General features: G+C 39.7%; 2 protein-coding genes across 8 annotated transcripts in view; both read left to right on the forward strand.

Moving 5' to 3' along the window:
• The window catches only part of LOC110835429 (integrin alpha-4-like), a 51849-nt gene extending 50285 nt beyond the window's left edge, over window positions 1-1564 (forward strand). The window contains exon 24 of the mRNA XM_022075630.2: window positions 1245-1564. Coding sequence (XP_021931322.2) covers window positions 1245-1277 — 33 coding nt within the window. The 3' untranslated portion in view covers window positions 1278-1564. The remainder of the gene's footprint in view (window positions 1-1244) is intronic.
• A 16147-nt stretch (window positions 1565-17711) lies between these two features.
• Window positions 17712-18362, forward strand: part of LOC110835430 (uncharacterized) — a 126217-nt gene continuing 125566 nt past the window's right edge. For all 7 annotated transcript variants that reach the window (XM_087343359.1, XM_087343361.1, XM_087343360.1 and 4 more), the window contains exon 1: window positions 17712-17892. The gene's annotated coding sequence lies outside the window, so the exon portion shown is untranslated. The remainder of the gene's footprint in view (window positions 17893-18362) is intronic.

Raw genomic sequence — 18362 nt, forward strand, 5'->3', positions numbered from 1 at the left:
GCACTAACGTATCTGAACAGTCATGGTTCAATACTGATCGCGGTTGCTTGTAGGGAGAGTAAGTGAAAGGTGGTTGTCGGGGTTGGGGTCAAGGATCTGAAGGGCATTAAAGATGGGGTTATTAAGGTAAATATTATTATCGTTTAGGCAAATGTTTTGTTTAAATGTTTGCATAGAGATACAATAGAAAAATATCATATACAGCAAACATTTAAACAAAACATTTGCCTAAACGATAATAATATTTACCTTAATAACCCCATCTTTAATGCCCTTCAGATCCTTGACCCCAACCCCGACAACCACCTTTCACTTACTCTCCCTACAAGCAACCGCGATCAGTATTGAACCATGACTGTTCAGATACGTTAGTGCTTCCAGACACATTAAGATGTATCTTTGGTATGTTCAATTTTACTTTCCAATATATTATTTTGTTTTCTATATCCTTTCGTATTCATAAGTGTTTCTTTAAATCATTTGTATTGCAGGCCGATGTAGAACATCAAAAGCATTTCACTTCAAAACAATACATTCGCTCCAATATATGAAAATAATCTGGATATGAACATCACCAGAAAACATCACCAAAATGCTACACAACAGAAATTGTAATTGAGTTTTAAGTTTGTTGATATAATTTTACACCTGAAGATGGTTCGATGAAACCGAAACATGTTGTAAAAATGTTCCAAATGTAAATCGATTATTCGATGTGGAACATAAAATAATATTTTAATTATCTTATTTGTAAATTTTAAATATAATTGTGATTAGAAGGACAAAAACCGAATAATTAATTTAAGAAATTTATATAAAATAAATTTCTATATTTGAAAACCGTAGTAATAATTACGACAAAGATGATCCAATGACACTCGACTTCGACTAAATGGTTTGAGGTGACAAATTGTTTAACAGAAGAAAAACCTATAAAAAGTGAAGAACCAGGTTTATTTACAAAGAATCAATACGATGAAAAATAATGTAGATGTCCCTATCGAAAACTTGTTTTATTTATAAGACAAAAAGTTGCAGTAGTTTATCGTCTGACTACATAACCTTCAAAAAGCAGATAGATTGGAGTTGTTGCCGCAAGATGGCGGGTGTAGAGTTTCCATACTGCATTTATATGAAAGCGAGAAAGGACGTATAATGGTTTCTGCTGCTACATATTTGTGTATTGTGTACCCTTTCAACCCTCATTGTCTTGGTGTTAATTCACTCATTGTTATGCACCTCAGCGACCTCGCCCAAACGAGACAGGACGGAACTAGTTTTCTGTCTATCAGCTCTGCCCATGCGCAGTGTAACGCTTTCGTGTTGTGCGTGAGCTATGACGTATTCTGGTGAGTTCTGCAGCACGACGTACACAAGTTACATGTTTCTATGTTGTATTTTAGGTTATGTTTTCCACTTTTCCGGTATCAGTACGGAACTTGTGGACTAGTGTTCATATTAATTTAATTACTAATACGCTGTGAATTCATACGTACTTAAGAGGCTTAATTTCAACGACCTGTTGATACTTTATTAATCGGAATGAAATATATAGGTCTCAAATCGGTCTGATATATCTGACATGAGGCATGATCATTAGAAATAAACGTGCCGTGCCATCTCTTGGCAAGAAAGCGTAACTACTTCAAAATTTAGCAAATTGAATTTACCAAGAAAGTGCGTAGATAAAAACAAAATATGTTTAGCTGAAAATCTATTTGGAAAATGTTTATTAGAACTACATTTTCAGTTTTCTGTAACAACAGTAGTCGTTTTGGGCTTCACATGTCCATGATTTATTACTATTATTCTTATTTTGATTTTTACCCACGTCTGGTTTAACAGATTCCCCATAAAATGTCGTAAAGATAAATTTGTAATAATTATATCAAATTAATTTATTAAGGCGTTCGCTAATAGCCAAGAACCATTACAGCCAAATACCAATAAATATAGACAACAATAATAAAATATAATAAAAAGAAACAAAACGTGTAAAACTAAAGGAATTGAGAAAATATTTACAAAAGGAAAATTCCTCTTACTAAATAGGTAAACAATTTATGTATTTTTAATAATTGCTTACGCTGAAAGTAGAAAATATAATTTCCCTTGTAGGCACACGGATACCAACAGTATCCATTATGTAAAGACATTTTATTTAGCCTTTATCAATAAGAAACAAAAATAATAATGATGATAATTTGTGTGTAAGATACGTGTAAAATTTATTTGGGCAAAGATTCTGTAGGTGAAAGTGACTCACTAGGTGCTGGGCGGCCGTGGTTTTTATTCCGCTCCTTGTAAAATATTTTATTCTAATATCTACTAAGGATAGCGTGGACGAGGCGTGAAGTTAGAATAGTTCAGTAACCTTAAAGCAAGGCACCAAGTGTGTCCGTGTATGTAGGATGCAAGGTTATCCATAATTAAGCCTTCTGCGACCATCTGATATCATTAATTGTAACAGCAGACCAAGATAATTCGTATTTACAGCCGTAGGTAAGAGAGCATATTTCAGTTATCTTGTAGATTTATTCAGTCGTAATGTTTACTGTTGTTTTATGATGCGAGTGGTGTCGCTATTGTCTGACGAAGACACCTCCCACCCTCTGGCGGCAAACTCTGTAGTTAAGAGCCCTCTGTTTCAATAACCTTTGTTCATCTTCAGTCTGAACTGAAGTATTACCGCGTACACGTCTGGATTTCTGTGAAAACCTCATGAATGGGGTCTCCTGCTTGCTATTCGGGACGTCCATGGTTCAATGTTTCGCCCGGAAATCTCCTATCCAGAAATCCAATTTCAAATTCCATGACTCCCGATTTCGTTTTATAAATACTAAGTGAACTGAATAGTTTCTACGATATTGACAGTAAAGTCGAGTGTGAAGTTAGAAATAAGATTTATCCCACAGGTTGTCTGATGAAATATTAGTCTGATATCATTACGTGGGTTCAATGAAACTGTCTGTACCAAACAGCGACAGGACAACGCCTCCTCTGTTTCGCCATATTTCTCAGTTTTCAAGGTTTCTTGTCTGTATCATCCAGCTGGCGGAAACAATGAGTGACGTACAGTGCTTCCACCTAGCAACATAAGTTACAACTTACTAAGAAAAACACGAAGGCTGTCTTCAACCACGCTGTGATGCTGAATTAATATTCCGCGTAACCAAAGGGCATCGGTTTGACACTACACCACTCAAAAACCAGTGGTAACTATTTATACCATCTATTTTAACATTTAAAATATTTGTGGATGACGTGGTTCTCAGAATAAACAATAATATTTTAAATAACATCAATCAGTTTATAATAGTAATGGAGATTAATTATGTTTTATTTGAATACGAACAAAATTTAAAATAGTCTATTTTTTAGACGAGTTTCGACTTCACCATGAGAGAAACATTGTTCTGTCTTGGTTCTACAGAACAATTTCTTTTTTTCATTCGTCCTTTTTCGTATTTCAAGTTTTATTTATTTATTTTACAGTCTCTAGTAGCTTCATGTCAGCGTCATGATCTCTACTGAGGCCATTTGCAATCACAAATATCACATCCGATTCATTTTAAACTAAAACGTCACGCGTCTTGGAGCATTGAAAGATTCGATTGTGTAATTCAACTCTTCTGTTTATATTGTCTTCATACAAAACGTTTTTCAAAGGAAATCTAGGGGGAGTGGCCAATTCATTGGACCACCATGACCAATCCATCGGTCAGAGAACTTTTCATTCAGGCGATTGGAATAGGAATGGGTACCCCGTCACCCTTGAAGACGTCTATAATAGTTTTTTTATATCATTTAAGACGCATAAACTTCCCTAATGTTACGTAAGGTTAAAATTAAAATCATCGTGAATTTAAAATATCGATAACTTCGAAGCCATGAAATATCTAATCTGTGTCCATACGTATTTCTGACTAAGAATGACCTCAGAAATAAGACCCTGAAATTCTGATGCAACGTCACAGAACACACTTTGTGTTCATTATCAAAGATTATACATAAAGACGTACATATATACACACACGGATAATATTCCTTGATCTGTGAGAGAATTACCGGAGTTTGTTTAAATCCCTAAATGAACTTCAGGTTGGACATTTTCCATTGTTTGATATATACGAGGTGCGATCGGAAAGTTTCAGGACTGTGTCAATAGAGGGCGAACCGGATGTAGTACGAGCTTCTGCCGCTAGGGGGTGCGGCCCACATTCATAGTGAATCAGTGTGCCAGCCGGCATCATCGAATTAGCATTTGTTTCTTAGTTACGGGCGTTTTGGTAGTCTGAGGACCAGAAGCAGAATCGACTTCTCGTTTGTCAGGAGCTCAAAGATCTTGCAAGAACCGACCCCAACTTCCTTTCTAAGCTCCGTGTGACTTCTTCCTCTTCCCAAAGATGAAAATTCAGCTAAAGGGAAGGAGATTTGAGACGATAGAAGAGATTCAGGCAGAATCGCAGATGGTGCTTGACAGGCTGACAAAGAAAGATTTCCAGGGATGCTTCCAGGCTTGGCAGCGGCGCTGGGATCGTTGTGTTCACTCCCAGGGGAACTACTTGGAGGGTGATGGATGAATTTAATACCTGAGATAAGTGTACGGGTTTTTATACACGCAGTTCTTAAACTTTCCGATCGCACCTCGTATATCCGTATTAGGTGATTGGTTTTTTTAGTGATAGATTTTTATTGTTTATTTTATGATAATTCCGACGGTTGAGATCAAAACCGAGAAATATTTAATACAAAATTATTATGTTAACTAATAACAGCCATTTATTAAAAATATCACAGGTTCTGTCCCATCAGATATCGATAATATTAAATTAAAATAAATATGACATTATAATGACCAGTATCGTGAAACATCGAGTGGATTAAAACTTAGAAAACTTATACGTACATTGGACAATGTCGGAATGTAATGTCGATATAACGGGGTTCGATGCCCAGTAGGGGTTCCTTCGTTGTTATCACAGACACTCAGGTGTTTATGTGAACCGCTCGTACCTGAATACTTGCAATTTTTTATTCGCCTCAGCGTTCAGTGTATACATAAACACCTTCCTAAGTGATGAAAACATTTTAAATAGTACTGAAGACGTATTCTTATACACGCCCTATAAATTTGGATGAAATGAATACTGTAATTCATATTGTAAAGTAGGCTGATACGAGGTTTCACTGTACACTTCTTATGTAGATTGTTTTTTGTATTACAGAGCCTAGCCTTTTGTCTGTAAATTATACGTTTAAATGAAAGCCTTCACGTTTTTGATCGTTCAATCTTAGTCATTCTCTTCTTTGACACAAAGCCTCTCCTCACTGACCGTGTAACCCGTTGATATGCTGGCGCGCATGCGCGAAGTTTATGTATGATCCTCTCATTCAGCACACACCTTCGCAAGTAAGCTTATAATTTCGCCTGTGTCAAATACGTAGCTACAGTTCGTCTAATTTAGATAGAACTCTGTTATGGGCATTACAGAATTAACTCATTCGATTTAGGACAATGTTACTTAAGTTTACTTTAATGTAATTTATTTTATAATTCAGTTTGGATTTCTTTTAAGATCGATGTATTCTGGGTTGTTGCACCGTGTAATCTGGTATAAGTTTACCGACGTTTCAGAGGTCCTTGCTGCCTCAATCCTACGTTCAATACACAGTTTGACAGAACGTAAACTGGACAGGATGGCACAAATATCTCTGACATTGAGATACCTGTGTTAGATACTGGTCAGAGCTCTGTCTTCTGCTTTGAATTTGGTTTTATCTTATTTTCTTCAATTTCCAGGCAAATTACTGAGATTTCAACTTGAAATTGAAGTATACAATAAAACGTGTAGATGAAACCGTACAAAACCAACGTGTCTGATCTAACACTAAATTAGCCCTGAATTTCATATTCTTGTAGCAAATATTTTGGCTAGAAGCTATCTTTATATCGGTCTTTAAATTCCGTTATCATATTCATGAAAGTCCGCTACTGGTCTACATATTCACATATTATTTCTTAAGATACATTTTAATATTATCCACCCATCTAAACCTGGGTTTATCGTACCTTTAGATTTAATTATTTAAATTTTGTACGTATTTCTTATTCCATGCGTGCTATATGCTCCGTCCATCTGAGCCTTCCTGATTTCATCAGCAGATTTTATGTTCAATCTAATCACAAAGGACGTGAAAAATCTTCAGAATAATTGGGCTAAGTGAGACTGAGGCCCTTAAGATATCGACATTGACCTTGTGTTACGTAAAAGAGTAAACTTGTAGGCAGATATCCATTTCAACGTTGAAGATGAAGGCGGTATGTTTATTCCAAACTATGATATCTACGTATGAGTCTATAATACGTTACAGCTCTAATAATAACATCTTCCATAGAATAATTGTTCTTTATGAAACGTATTTCTATATTGTTATATGTGTCATCAAATCAAAATTCTGTTTTAATGTTTAATAAATATATTAACAACTTAGCTAAGCACCGCGTTGTGTTGACGTATGAGGGAGGGTGGTATATATATTGTTCTTCCAAGAACTGAACCCCCGTACTCCAGCCATTTTCTTATTCTCTCTACTAAATGAACTGTCCTAAATTTTGATGTGAATATAATAAAATAGTTTTTTTTTGTTTTGTGAATCTTTTTAAAGTTTAATTTCTCTTAAGTGTTTTGTGATCCCAGATCCGTGCCACCAGAAATTAAATTATAAATACTATCCTGGATGCTTTACAGAGTCCCAAAATGTGACGGCTTATCAGTAAGTGTTGAAATAACCAAGTTCAATTCCCGGAAAGAACATCGACTGTCGCCTTCGTCATATCCCGATATGGGGTAACTTAACCAGAAGGTTCCATCTGGTGGCGAGATACAGAATCTTCATCCCACTTACACGCCCGTGACGTGATGATTAGGCAATGACTTGCTAAGTGAATTAGAAAAGTAATTTATACTATTTTGTGTTTTTTTTTATGTATCCAGGGTTGAATCTAAGATATTAAAGTTTCTTATTATATAATTTAACTTTAATTTCATGGCTGTCTTCTGGGTCGTTGCGCCGTGTAGTCTGGTCGATGTTTACCAACGTTTCAGAGGTCATACTGCCTCCATCATCAGGGCGATGAGTATGAAGATTTCTGTCTTCTGGGTTGTTACGCCGTGTAGTCTGGTCGATGTTTACCAACGTTTCAGAGGTCATACTGCCTCCATCATCTGGGCGATGAATTTGAAGATTTCTGTCTTCTGGGTTGTTACGCCGTGTAGTCTGGTCGATGTTAACCAACGTTTCAGAGGTCATACTGCCTCCGTCATCAGGGCGATGAGTATGAAGATTTCTGTCTTCTGGGTTGTTGCGCTGTGTAGTCTGGTCGATGCTTACCAACGTTTCAGAGGTCATACTGCCTCCGTCATCAGGGCGATGAATTTGAAGATTTCTGTCTTCTGGGTTGTTACGCCGTGTAGTCTGGTCGATGTTAACCAACGTTTCAGAGGTCATACTGCCTCCGTCATCAGGGCGATGAGTATGAAGATTTCTGTCTTCTGGGTTGTTGCGCTGTGTGGTCTGGTCGATGTTAACCAACGTTTCAGAGGTCATACTGCCTCCATCATCAGGGCGATGAGTAATAACATTTCTGTCTTCTGGGTTGTTGCGCTGTGTGGTCTGGTCGATGTTAACCAACGTTTCAGAGGTCATACTGCCTCCATCATCAGGGCGATGAGTAATAAGATTTCTGTCTTCTGGGTTGTTGCGCTGTGTAGTCTGGTCGATGTTAACCAACGTTTCAGAGGTCATACTGCCTCCATCATCAGGGCGATGAGTAATAAGATTTCTGTCTTCTGGGTTGTTGCGCTGTGTAGTCTGGTCGATGTCAACCAACATTTCAGAGGTCATACTGCCTCCATCATCAGGGCGATGAGTATGAAGATTTCTGTCTTCTGGGTTGTTGCGCTGTGTAGTCTGGTCGATGCTTACCAACGTTTCAGAGGTCATACTGCCTCCGTCATCAGGGCGATTCTTAGTATGAAGATTTTTGTCTTCTGGGTTGTTGCGCTGTGTAGTCTGGTCGATGTTAACCAACGTTTCAGAGGTCATACTGCCTCCGTCATCAGGGCGATGAGTATGAAGATTTCTGTCTTCTGGGTTGTTGCGCTGTGTAGTCTGGTCGATGTTAACCAACGTTTCAGAGGTCATACTGCCTCCGTCATCAGGGCGATGAGTATGAAGATTTCTGTCTTCTGGGTTGTTGCGCTGTGTAGTCTGGTCGATGCTTACCAACGTTTCAGAGGTCATACTGCCTCCGTCATCAGGGCGATTCTTAGTATGAAGATTTTTGTCTTCTGGGTTGTTGCGCTGTGTAGTCTGGTCGATGTTGACCAACGTTTCAGAGGTCATACTGCCTCCGTCATCAGGGCGATGAGTATGAAGATTTCTGTCTTCTGGGTTGTTGCGCTGTGTAGTCTGGTCGATGCTTACCAACGTTTCAGAGGTCATACTGCCTCCGTCATCAGGGCGATTCTTAGTATGAAGATTTTTGTCTTCTGGGTTGTTGCGCTGTGTAGTCTGGTCGATGTTAACCAACGTTTCAGAGGTCATACTGCCTCCGTCATCAGGGCGATGAGTATGAAGATTTCTGTCTTCTGGGTTGTTGCGCTGTGTAGTCTGGTCGATGCTTACCAACGTTTCAGAGGTCATACTGCCTCCGTCATCAGGGCGATTCTTAGTATGAAGATTTTTGTCTTCTGGGTTGTTGCGCTGTGTAGTCTGGTCGATGTTAACCAACGTTTCAGAGGTCATACTGCCTCCGTCATCAGGGCGATGAGTATGAAGATTTCTGTCTTCTGGGTTGTTGCGCTGTGTAGTCTGGTCGATGTTAACCAACGTTTCAGAGGTCATACTGCCTCCGTCATCAGGGCGATGAGTATGAAGATTTCTGTCTTCTGGGTTGTTGCGCTGTGTAGTCTGGTCGATGCTTACCAACGTTTCAGAGGTCATACTGCCTCCGTCATCAGGGCGATTCTTAGTATGAAGATTTTTGTCTTCTGGGTTGTTGCGCTGTGTAGTCTGGTCGATGTTGACCAACGTTTCAGAGGTCATACTGCCTCCATCATCAGGGCGATGAGTAATAAGATTTCTGTCTTCTGGGTTGTTGCGCTGTGTAGTCTGGTCGATGTTAACCAACGTTTCAGAGGTCATACTGCCTCCGTCATCAGGGCGATGAGTATGAAGATTTCTGTCTTCTGGGTTGTTGCGCTGTGTAGTCTGGTCGATGCTTACCAACGTTTCAGAGGTCATACTGCCTCCGTCATCAGGGCGATTCTTAGTATGAAGATTTTTGTCTTCTGGGTTGTTGCGCTGTGTAGTCTGGTCGATGTTAACCAACGTTTCAGAGGTCATACTGCCTCCGTCATCAGGGCGATTCTTAGTATGAAGATTTCTGTCTTCTGGGTTGTTGCGCTGTGTAGTCTGGTCGATGTTAACCAACGTTTCAGAGGTCATACTGCCTCCATCATCAGGGCGATGAGTAATAAGATTTCTGTCTTCTGGGTTGTTGCGCTGTGTAGTCTGGTCGATGTTAACCAACGTTTCAGAGGTCATACTGCCTCCGTCATCAGGGCGATGAGTATGAAGATTTCTGTCTTCTGGGTTGTTGCGCTGTGTAGTCTGGTCGATGCTTACCAACGTTTCAGAGGTCATACTGCCTCCGTCATCAGGGCGATTCTTAGTATGAAGATTTTTGTCTTCTGGGTTGTTGCGCTGTGTAGTCTGGTCGATGTTGACCAACGTTTCAGAGGTCATACTGCCTCCATCATCAGGGCGATGAGTAATAAGATTTCTGTCTTCTGGGTTGTTGCGCTGTGTAGTCTGGTCGATGTTAACCAACGTTTCAGAGGTCATACTGCCTCCGTCATCAGGGCGATGAGTATGAAGATTTCTGTCTTCTGGGTTGTTGCGCTGTGTAGTCTGGTCGATGTTAACCAACGTTTCAGAGGTCATACTGCCTCCGTCATCAGGGCGATGAGTATGAAGATTTCTGTCTTCTGGGTTGTTGCGCTGTGTAGTCTGGTCGATGTTAACCAACGTTTCAGAGGTCATACTGCCTCCGTCATCAGGGCGATGAGTATGAAGATTTCTGTCTTCTGGGTTGTTGCGCTGTGTAGTCTGGTCGATGCTTACCAACGTTTCAGAGGTCATACTGCCTCCGTCATCAGGGCGATTCTTAGTATGAAGATTTTTGTCTTCTGGGTTGTTGCGCTGTGTAGTCTGGTCGATGTTGACCAACGTTTCAGAGGTCATACTGCCTCCATCATCAGGGCGATGAGTAATAAGATTTCTGTCTTCTGGGTTGTTGCGCTGTGTAGTCTGGTCGATGTTAACCAACGTTTCAGAGGTCATACTGCCTCCGTCATCAGGGCGATGAGTATGAAGATTTCTGTCTTCTGGGTTGTTGCGCTGTGTAGTCTGGTCGATGCTTACCAACGTTTCAGAGGTCATACTGCCTCCGTCATCAGGGCGATTCTTAGTATGAAGATTTTTGTCTTCTGGGTTGTTGCGCTGTGTAGTCTGGTCGATGTTAACCAACGTTTCAGAGGTCATACTGCCTCCGTCATCAGGGCGATTCTTAGTATGAAGATTTCTGTCTTCTGGGTTGTTGCGCTGTGTAGTCTGGTCGATGTTAACCAACGTTTCAGAGGTCATACTGCCTCCATCATCAGGGCGATGAGTAATAAGATTTCTGTCTTCTGGGTTGTTGCGCTGTGTAGTCTGGTCGATGTTAACCAACGTTTCAGAGGTCATACTGCCTCCGTCATCAGGGCGATGAGTATGAAGATTTCTGTCTTCTGGGTTGTTGCGCTGTGTAGTCTGGTCGATGCTTACCAACGTTTCAGAGGTCATACTGCCTCCGTCATCAGGGCGATTCTTAGTATGAAGATTTTTGTCTTCTGGGTTGTTGCGCTGTGTAGTCTGGTCGATGTTGACCAACGTTTCAGAGGTCATACTGCCTCCATCATCAGGGCGATGAGTAATAAGATTTCTGTCTTCTGGGTTGTTGCGCTGTGTAGTCTGGTCGATGTTAACCAACGTTTCAGAGGTCATACTGCCTCCGTCATCAGGGCGATGAGTATGAAGATTTCTGTCTTCTGGGTTGTTGCGCTGTGTAGTCTGGTCGATGTTAACCAACGTTTCAGAGGTCATACTGCCTCCGTCATCAGGGCGATGAGTATGAAGATTTCTGTCTTCTGGGTTGTTGCGCTGTGTAGTCTGGTCGATGCTTACCAACGTTTCAGAGGTCATACTGCCTCCGTCATCAGGGCGATTCTTAGTATGAAGATTTTTGTCTTCTGGGTTGTTGCGCTGTGTAGTCTGGTCGATGTTGACCAACGTTTCAGAGGTCATACTGCCTCCATCATCAGGGCGATGAGTAATAAGATTTCTGTCTTCTGGGTTGTTGCGCTGTGTAGTCTGGTCGATGTTAACCAACGTTTCAGAGGTCATACTGCCTCCGTCATCAGGGCGATGAGTATGAAGATTTCTGTCTTCTGGGTTGTTGCGCTGTGTAGTCTGGTCGATGTTAACCAACGTTTCAGAGGTCATACTGCCTCCGTCATCAGGGCGATGAGTATGAAGATTTCTGTCTTCTGGGTTGTTGCGCTGTGTAGTCTGGTCGATGCTTACCAACGTTTCAGAGGTCATACTGCCTCCGTCATCAGGGCGATTCTTAGTATGAAGATTTCTGTCTTCTGGGTTGTTGCGCTGTGTAGTCTGGTCGATGTTAACCAACGTTTCAGGGGTCATACTGCCTCCATCATCAGGGCGATTCTTAGTATGAAGATTTCTGTCTTCTGGGTTGTTGCGCTGTGTAGTCTGGTCGATGTTAACCGACGTTTCAGAGGTCCTTGCTGCCTCTATATATCCCCCTGTTGATGGAGGCAGCAAGGACCTTTGAAACATCGGTAAACGTCTTCCAGACTACACGACGTTTTAACCTACTCACCGCCTTGAAAAATTTACTTAACTTCAGTTTGGATGTGATACAACGTAACTAATGTGTGTCGTATGAAGATTCACAGTTTCTTAAGGCGTGTTTAACGCAAACTGGATTAGTGGAGCATCGTATGAAAGAAGGGTCTGGAATGAGGTCTTCAAGCTTGGCCTGAGACCTTTGTAATAATTGCATGGTGATGGCGGACATATCATTTTAAATGTGCCTGTCAGAATTGGAAGTGTCAGAAGGAGGAGATGAAAGAAATCAACTCTATTGTGTATGGCTTCACTGTTCGTGCCAAGACATGCCTGTAACAGATAAGTCTACACGTGACTTTTGTTTGAAATTCTGTCGTTGAAATACTTCACGATATCTCGAATGCCGGTTGTGTCACAGGTCTTAATGCCATACAGTGGTGAAAGTCGGAGGAGGATTATGCATGGACACGGTCAGTCAACTCTAGTAGACCGACACCCACCATCAGTGTTAAATTCTTCTGAAGAAATCGAACTACATTTCATTTATAGCAATGTAAGGGAACTAGTAACATTTTCCTCAGTCGTTTAAAAAGTTCCTTAATTATTATTGACAAAAGTAAACAAACTTCTTCCGTAACATTAACGAAATTTGGTTCCTTTGACGAAAATGATGAGAGTGTGGTTCACTAAAATTGTCTTTTTATTTATTATTATTTAGTGTTCTGTCTGACGACAGGTCCATATGAACAGGATCCTTCCATCCTTTTCTCGGACTGGGACCTGTTCATATACGTTCTTGGCAGATGATCCAGAAGTGGTTTGCCATTGCCTTCTTCTGTGTGTGAATGGAGTAATTGTTGGGATGCCACGGAGAAACCGGGGAAGCCCCCGGAGGAAAACTTCGTGATGCCTACGCCACGGCCTTGCCCAACACAAGTTATAAATTCGGGCACCGCCGGGAATCGAACCCGAGACCCCAGGATTACAAGGCTAGTGTTTTTAATGAAAAGTTAAATATTGAAGATACTGTTGATATTGGTCTTCTGAGTTGTAACGCTGTCTGCACTTGTAGGTGGACACTAACGTTTTAAAGGAACATACCGTCTCCATCTTCAGCCAACAAGTTCTCACGGCGTTACAACCCAGAAGACCAACACACAGCTTCAAGGTTAAGTGGTTTGTACTTTTAGGTTATGATACCGTGTAGTCTTGTATGTAGGTGGTTACCAGCGTTTCGAAAGAATGTGTTACTACCTTCTTCAGGGTATAAACTTAAGATTGCACGTCACTACCACTCAGAAGACCGCAGTACGTCGTATCACCGTGAAACTATCAAAACACAAATAGTGTTTGAATGTAAATATTATGTTTACACATGTGTTATTCTGGAAATTTAAAAAACATTAATGCATCGTGTCCAATTCATTATATATGCGTGGTATGAGAAAGTATATTTTAATGCGTACCGTATTATTATTTATTATTGTTATTTGGCGAGGCTGTTTCTGTGGGAATGGACCGGTAATGGGTCCTTGTCCATCTCTCAAGAGACACGTGGATGATTATGGAGCAATGGCGGAATGATATTGAGGGTTAAAGCCGACGGTTTCTGAACAAATTCTGTACCAGTACCATTTTGTCCATCACAAATCCAAGATGGACCCCAATTAGGTACAAAGGATAATTATATAAAACGTTGAAACGATGTAATATTTCATACAATAGTGATGCCATTTTTAACTTTCCATGGTGCGTGTTGTGGTGAAGTACACTCTACCACAGTGGTATTCAAACTTTTTTTGTTCGCGTACCCCCAGATATAATTTCTCTTCAACTTTGTACCCCCAAAGTTGTTGGTGTATAATTCGAGTTATACATAGTACATAATCTACATCTAAAATAAATTAAATAAATTACATTACTGATTATTCAGTGTTTATCATAAAGTAATATATATTTTTTTAAATTTCACGTACTCCCTAAGATGTCTTCGCGTACCCCCGGGGGTACGCGTACCCCAGGTTGAATACCACTGCTCTACAGTATTACAGTACAAACCACTTATTCGAATTCCTTAACATTGTTACTTTGTGACGGAAATGCGTATTGTAGCTGACATTGTTTTAACGTACACGCCTCTTAAAACAACGAACATTTGCATTGTCGTATTCTGATTTCTAGGTGGTTATCGAAGTTTTAAAATTTTTCAACAACAGTTAACAAAGAACTGCAGAATAGAAGATGACTATCTTCTGGGTTGTTGCACCGCGTAGTCTGGTAGAAGTTTATCGGCTTTCAGAGGTCCTTGCTGCCTCCATCATCAGGGCAATCTTACTCATTACCCTGATAATGAAGGCAGCAAAGATATCTGAAACGTAGCAAATGATTGGAACATAAAAATGTATCGGAGTATTACAAAACTGATAGTCGCTTAGCTAATCTAGAAATCCGTCGCCTTTTCATGAATTATGAACGTACATCACAGTGTTCATATTAACCTGATATGAAAACTATTTTGTGCCAGATAAATCCAATCCACCTCACATCTTGTCTTCATAACATCCATTTTATAATTTTTTTATTATTCCATCTACGTTTAGGTCTTCAAAGTAGTCTCTTCCCTTCTGTATTCCGACCATAATTCTATAAGAATTTCTCATTTCTCCACGACTCACAATCTCATTGGAGCAAAGTCCTTTGAGCGTAGTCCTAGAACCTTATAAAAATAAACAAAATTTGCAACGACGAGATTTATCATCTGATATGAATTTGTAAGGAACCTGTTTGTATCGTCATGTGTGAGTCATTTTGTTTTGGTCTGTCGTACAGACAAATATGATAGTAAGTGGCCACCGATTCTTTTAATTCTTTTATGTGATTTCCAGTTAATAATACATAATTAAACCTGTACATTAAAGGACTCCTAGTAGTGAGCTGAATTCCTTCAATCTTAGACCATTAAACTACCACAGTTAAATAAATTACAGGTTATAAATACTTATTATGCATTAGAATTGGAATATTATTATGAAAAGGCAATTAGATCTGGTGTTTTACCTCAGAATCTTCCTTTGCCCAGTTGTGGGTCTTCGTCACCTCCTTTTCGGAGGTTTTCCTAGTCTTTGAAACGTGCATTTATGAGTACTGAGTGACCAGTCCACTGCCTCTGCACAATTTCTACTAAATCCTGATTTGATTGCCAGAGCCATCTAGCAGTGAATCAGGAGAGACTTGGGTGAGAAATGGCCGCTGAATTTTTATTTACGAAACATCTCGTTCATCATTTTTCGTGCCGTAAATCTAAGACATGGGATCGCCGGCTTTGCTTCCCCTCTGAAAGAAGTTGTTGTACTACGGATTTTTATCACCATTAAAAATCCATCGACCTCGGCCGGGTTTGAACCGGCGAACCTTGAGTCAAGTGGCGATCACTCTAACCACTAGTTTTACCTCAATTTACCATATGAATAATCTTACTTCGATATGGGATATAAATTGGTGAGGAATTAAAAAAAATCACGAAGATTTGTCGTCAGGACAGCTCACACCCAGCTAAAACAGTCCGCTCATTTACATTTATGCAGAATAATTCTGATGAATATTTTAAATATCTAAATGTTGATGCTGAGGCGAGATTTCTTACGTCCTTTAACAAATCGGTCAACAATAATTAGCACAAAAATACGGACTAATAACTTGTAAATTATGAATGAATTATGTAACTGTGCAGTGTATAACGCGGTAATGAATTCTCTTTTATTTTCGTCAGTGTTGCCAAACGTCATCAGATGCAGAGAGAACATAAATTTAGTTCAGACGGTGGCGACTTCAGTGGCTGAAAATGCAAACGAGGCTATGGTGGAGTTTGGTTAAGCCCGTGTTGTCTCGAGTCTGGAGTTAAGCGGTCGGTTTTGTTTTAATGTTTTTGACAAAGGCCTTACTTCAGTCACCACGAAGATGTTTTTACATTTAATATACAGTAGATTCCGGTTAATTGGGCCATCGGTTAATCCGGGGGTAACCATTTATTTGGGATAAATCTTAAAGAACAAACCTTTTTAAATCTTCACGTGAAACTTCTCATAATTGGGACAAAATGTTTTAGTCCAATTGTGTCTCAATTAACCGGAATCCACTGTACTTAGAAAGATATTGTAAAATTTGAACTTTGGATGCGATTTACAAAGTTAAACCTGGAATAAACTGTATTATTATTCATCGCAAAATAAAGGTTTACTACTGTCAACTTTGATATATTACTCTAGCAAATAAATAAATTACAATCTGGGGGTCTTCTTCTAGAAGTGACCTATTAATTTCAATGTCTGTGTTTTACGTCATCGACAACATCAATCAGTCGTCGGAACATCTGCGATTTGAAACTTTATCTCGCTGTCGTACTAGTCGACACTGGGAATGGTAAGTTTGTCATTTGGAGCTATCTTCTTTAAGGTTTGCACGTGCAGAAATGAATCTGATGTCGATTGTCTGTTGTCATTTTAGTGAATCTTGGGTTTGCTCGCTTTTCTAACCTATGAAACCCAAAGTAGAGTTTACCATACGCTTATTATTTACTATCTCACTGTATTAATGAACTCGCGTCATGTTAAATATGGAAGAAAGGTCATTAACATCGCCTGTGTTTATGTCATCCGTCAGTTAAACCGAATCAAAAGAAATTCAGTTTTAATTTTTTATGTTAACGAACATTAGTGTAGTTTCACAGTAAGTCAAAATATTATTTTCATTCGTGGAAATTAAAGGCTTATAAAAGTGTTCACAAAATTTCGCGTTTCGTGTTTGTTCTGACCGAGATACAGAGGGGCACACACCTCGACATTTATTGACGACTATAGTAATTTATTATTTCCGAAGTAACCGACTTCATGCTCACATAATGAAAGCAAATAGCTTACGCCAATACACACACGTAATTATCAGTCGGATATCTGTAAATAGGTCTTGTGTCATTCTTGCTAAAATTTAAATAAGACGTATTTTAAAGACAGGAAAAGACACATGATAGCAAATAGAAATAAAATCTATTACGAAGTTAGAAAATTTTGCACGTATCGAAACTTCGTGAATGAACACTAGTAACACTGTCTTACAAATTGCGTAAAATAGGCGAATAGGATGACCCCGAGGACCACCGGTATAAAATAAGATCAGTTGTTTCGGTTGCCGTAAAACCGAACGAAAAATTAGGTTAGCTAAGTTAGGTTAGGTTAGCGGTCTGTGTTTTTCACAGTGTCAATTTGTCTGCATGGAGTACACTGAGTGTTTTAACTTTTGTGTCGTGGACCTCTTCACCTGAGCGTGAAGATTCTCATGCTTCTAGTGTACACGTTAAGGACGCGTGAGAAGTACCTTCACTCCCTCACACATGTTCATTGCGTGGTGTTTTGTTAGGCACTGGGTCTTATGATGTGGTCCGAAACAAATCTTATAATCCGTGCATTTTGCAAAAAAATTGCTCATTGCCAAAGTGCTGCCTCATTTTCACTATCCGTGGTAGGCTTTTCGAATGTATGAATTCAGTTTCTAGATCTTCCCTTTAAATAAAAAGCCATTCATATAATTTTAGTTGGCAGCATAGACATTGCCCAGTTCTTCCTATCACGTTCGAGTTTAACAACAGTAAAGTGGATATGACATAAAGCAATCTCGTTTCGTGGGCGGTGAGACAGCCTGTCGGGCGCATGCGCACTGTCTCGCCCACCCAAGTAATCCCTTACATGGCGCAGTGAGCAGCAGTGTGTTGTGGAAAGTAGAGGCTTGTGGTTGTGGCCATTGTTTTAAGCTGCTGTGGATGAAAATGAAGCCGACCAACCTTCCTCGTCTCTGCTGCGCTGTGAACAGATGTTTCTGTGGGACTCAACATACTCTATAATAAATGAAGGCCTGCTTCAGGTAAGCGAGAAATTAATATCTGACGTGACTGAACTGTGGTGTTGGGGTTGTGACTAGCCTTCGGCGATTGTTGTAACACACAGTGAAATGACACACGTGCTTTGTAAATTTCCTTTAATTCGGAAGGTGGATGGACTCTTGTGTCGTTTGCAAGAGAACTACAGTAGAACCAAACAACTATTCATTTCCCCGCAAAACACTAATATGGCGTTAACACGTTGCATTTGTGTGTATTATCTTTGTTTCGTTATAAATGTGTTTGATCGACGCTGGAAATGCGTGGTTTCTTACAAAAAACATAATTAGAATTATACGTTTAAGGTTATTATGCATGAAATGTGTTGATATTATTATTCATGTTACTATAAAATGAAAAGGTACTTGGACTACAAACTACTGAAACATTTACTAATAGAAAATGAAGTAATTAAGACAGCTAGACAAAGAAGAGATTCAGAAAAAGTACCGTG

The sequence above is a fragment of the Zootermopsis nevadensis genome, unplaced genomic scaffold (assembly GCF_977971745.1).
Source record: "Zootermopsis nevadensis isolate Lab colony 2312 unplaced genomic scaffold, Znev_1.0 Znev_ptg000005l, whole genome shotgun sequence".
NCBI classification, from domain to species: domain Eukaryota; kingdom Metazoa; phylum Arthropoda; class Insecta; order Blattodea; family Termopsidae; genus Zootermopsis; species Zootermopsis nevadensis.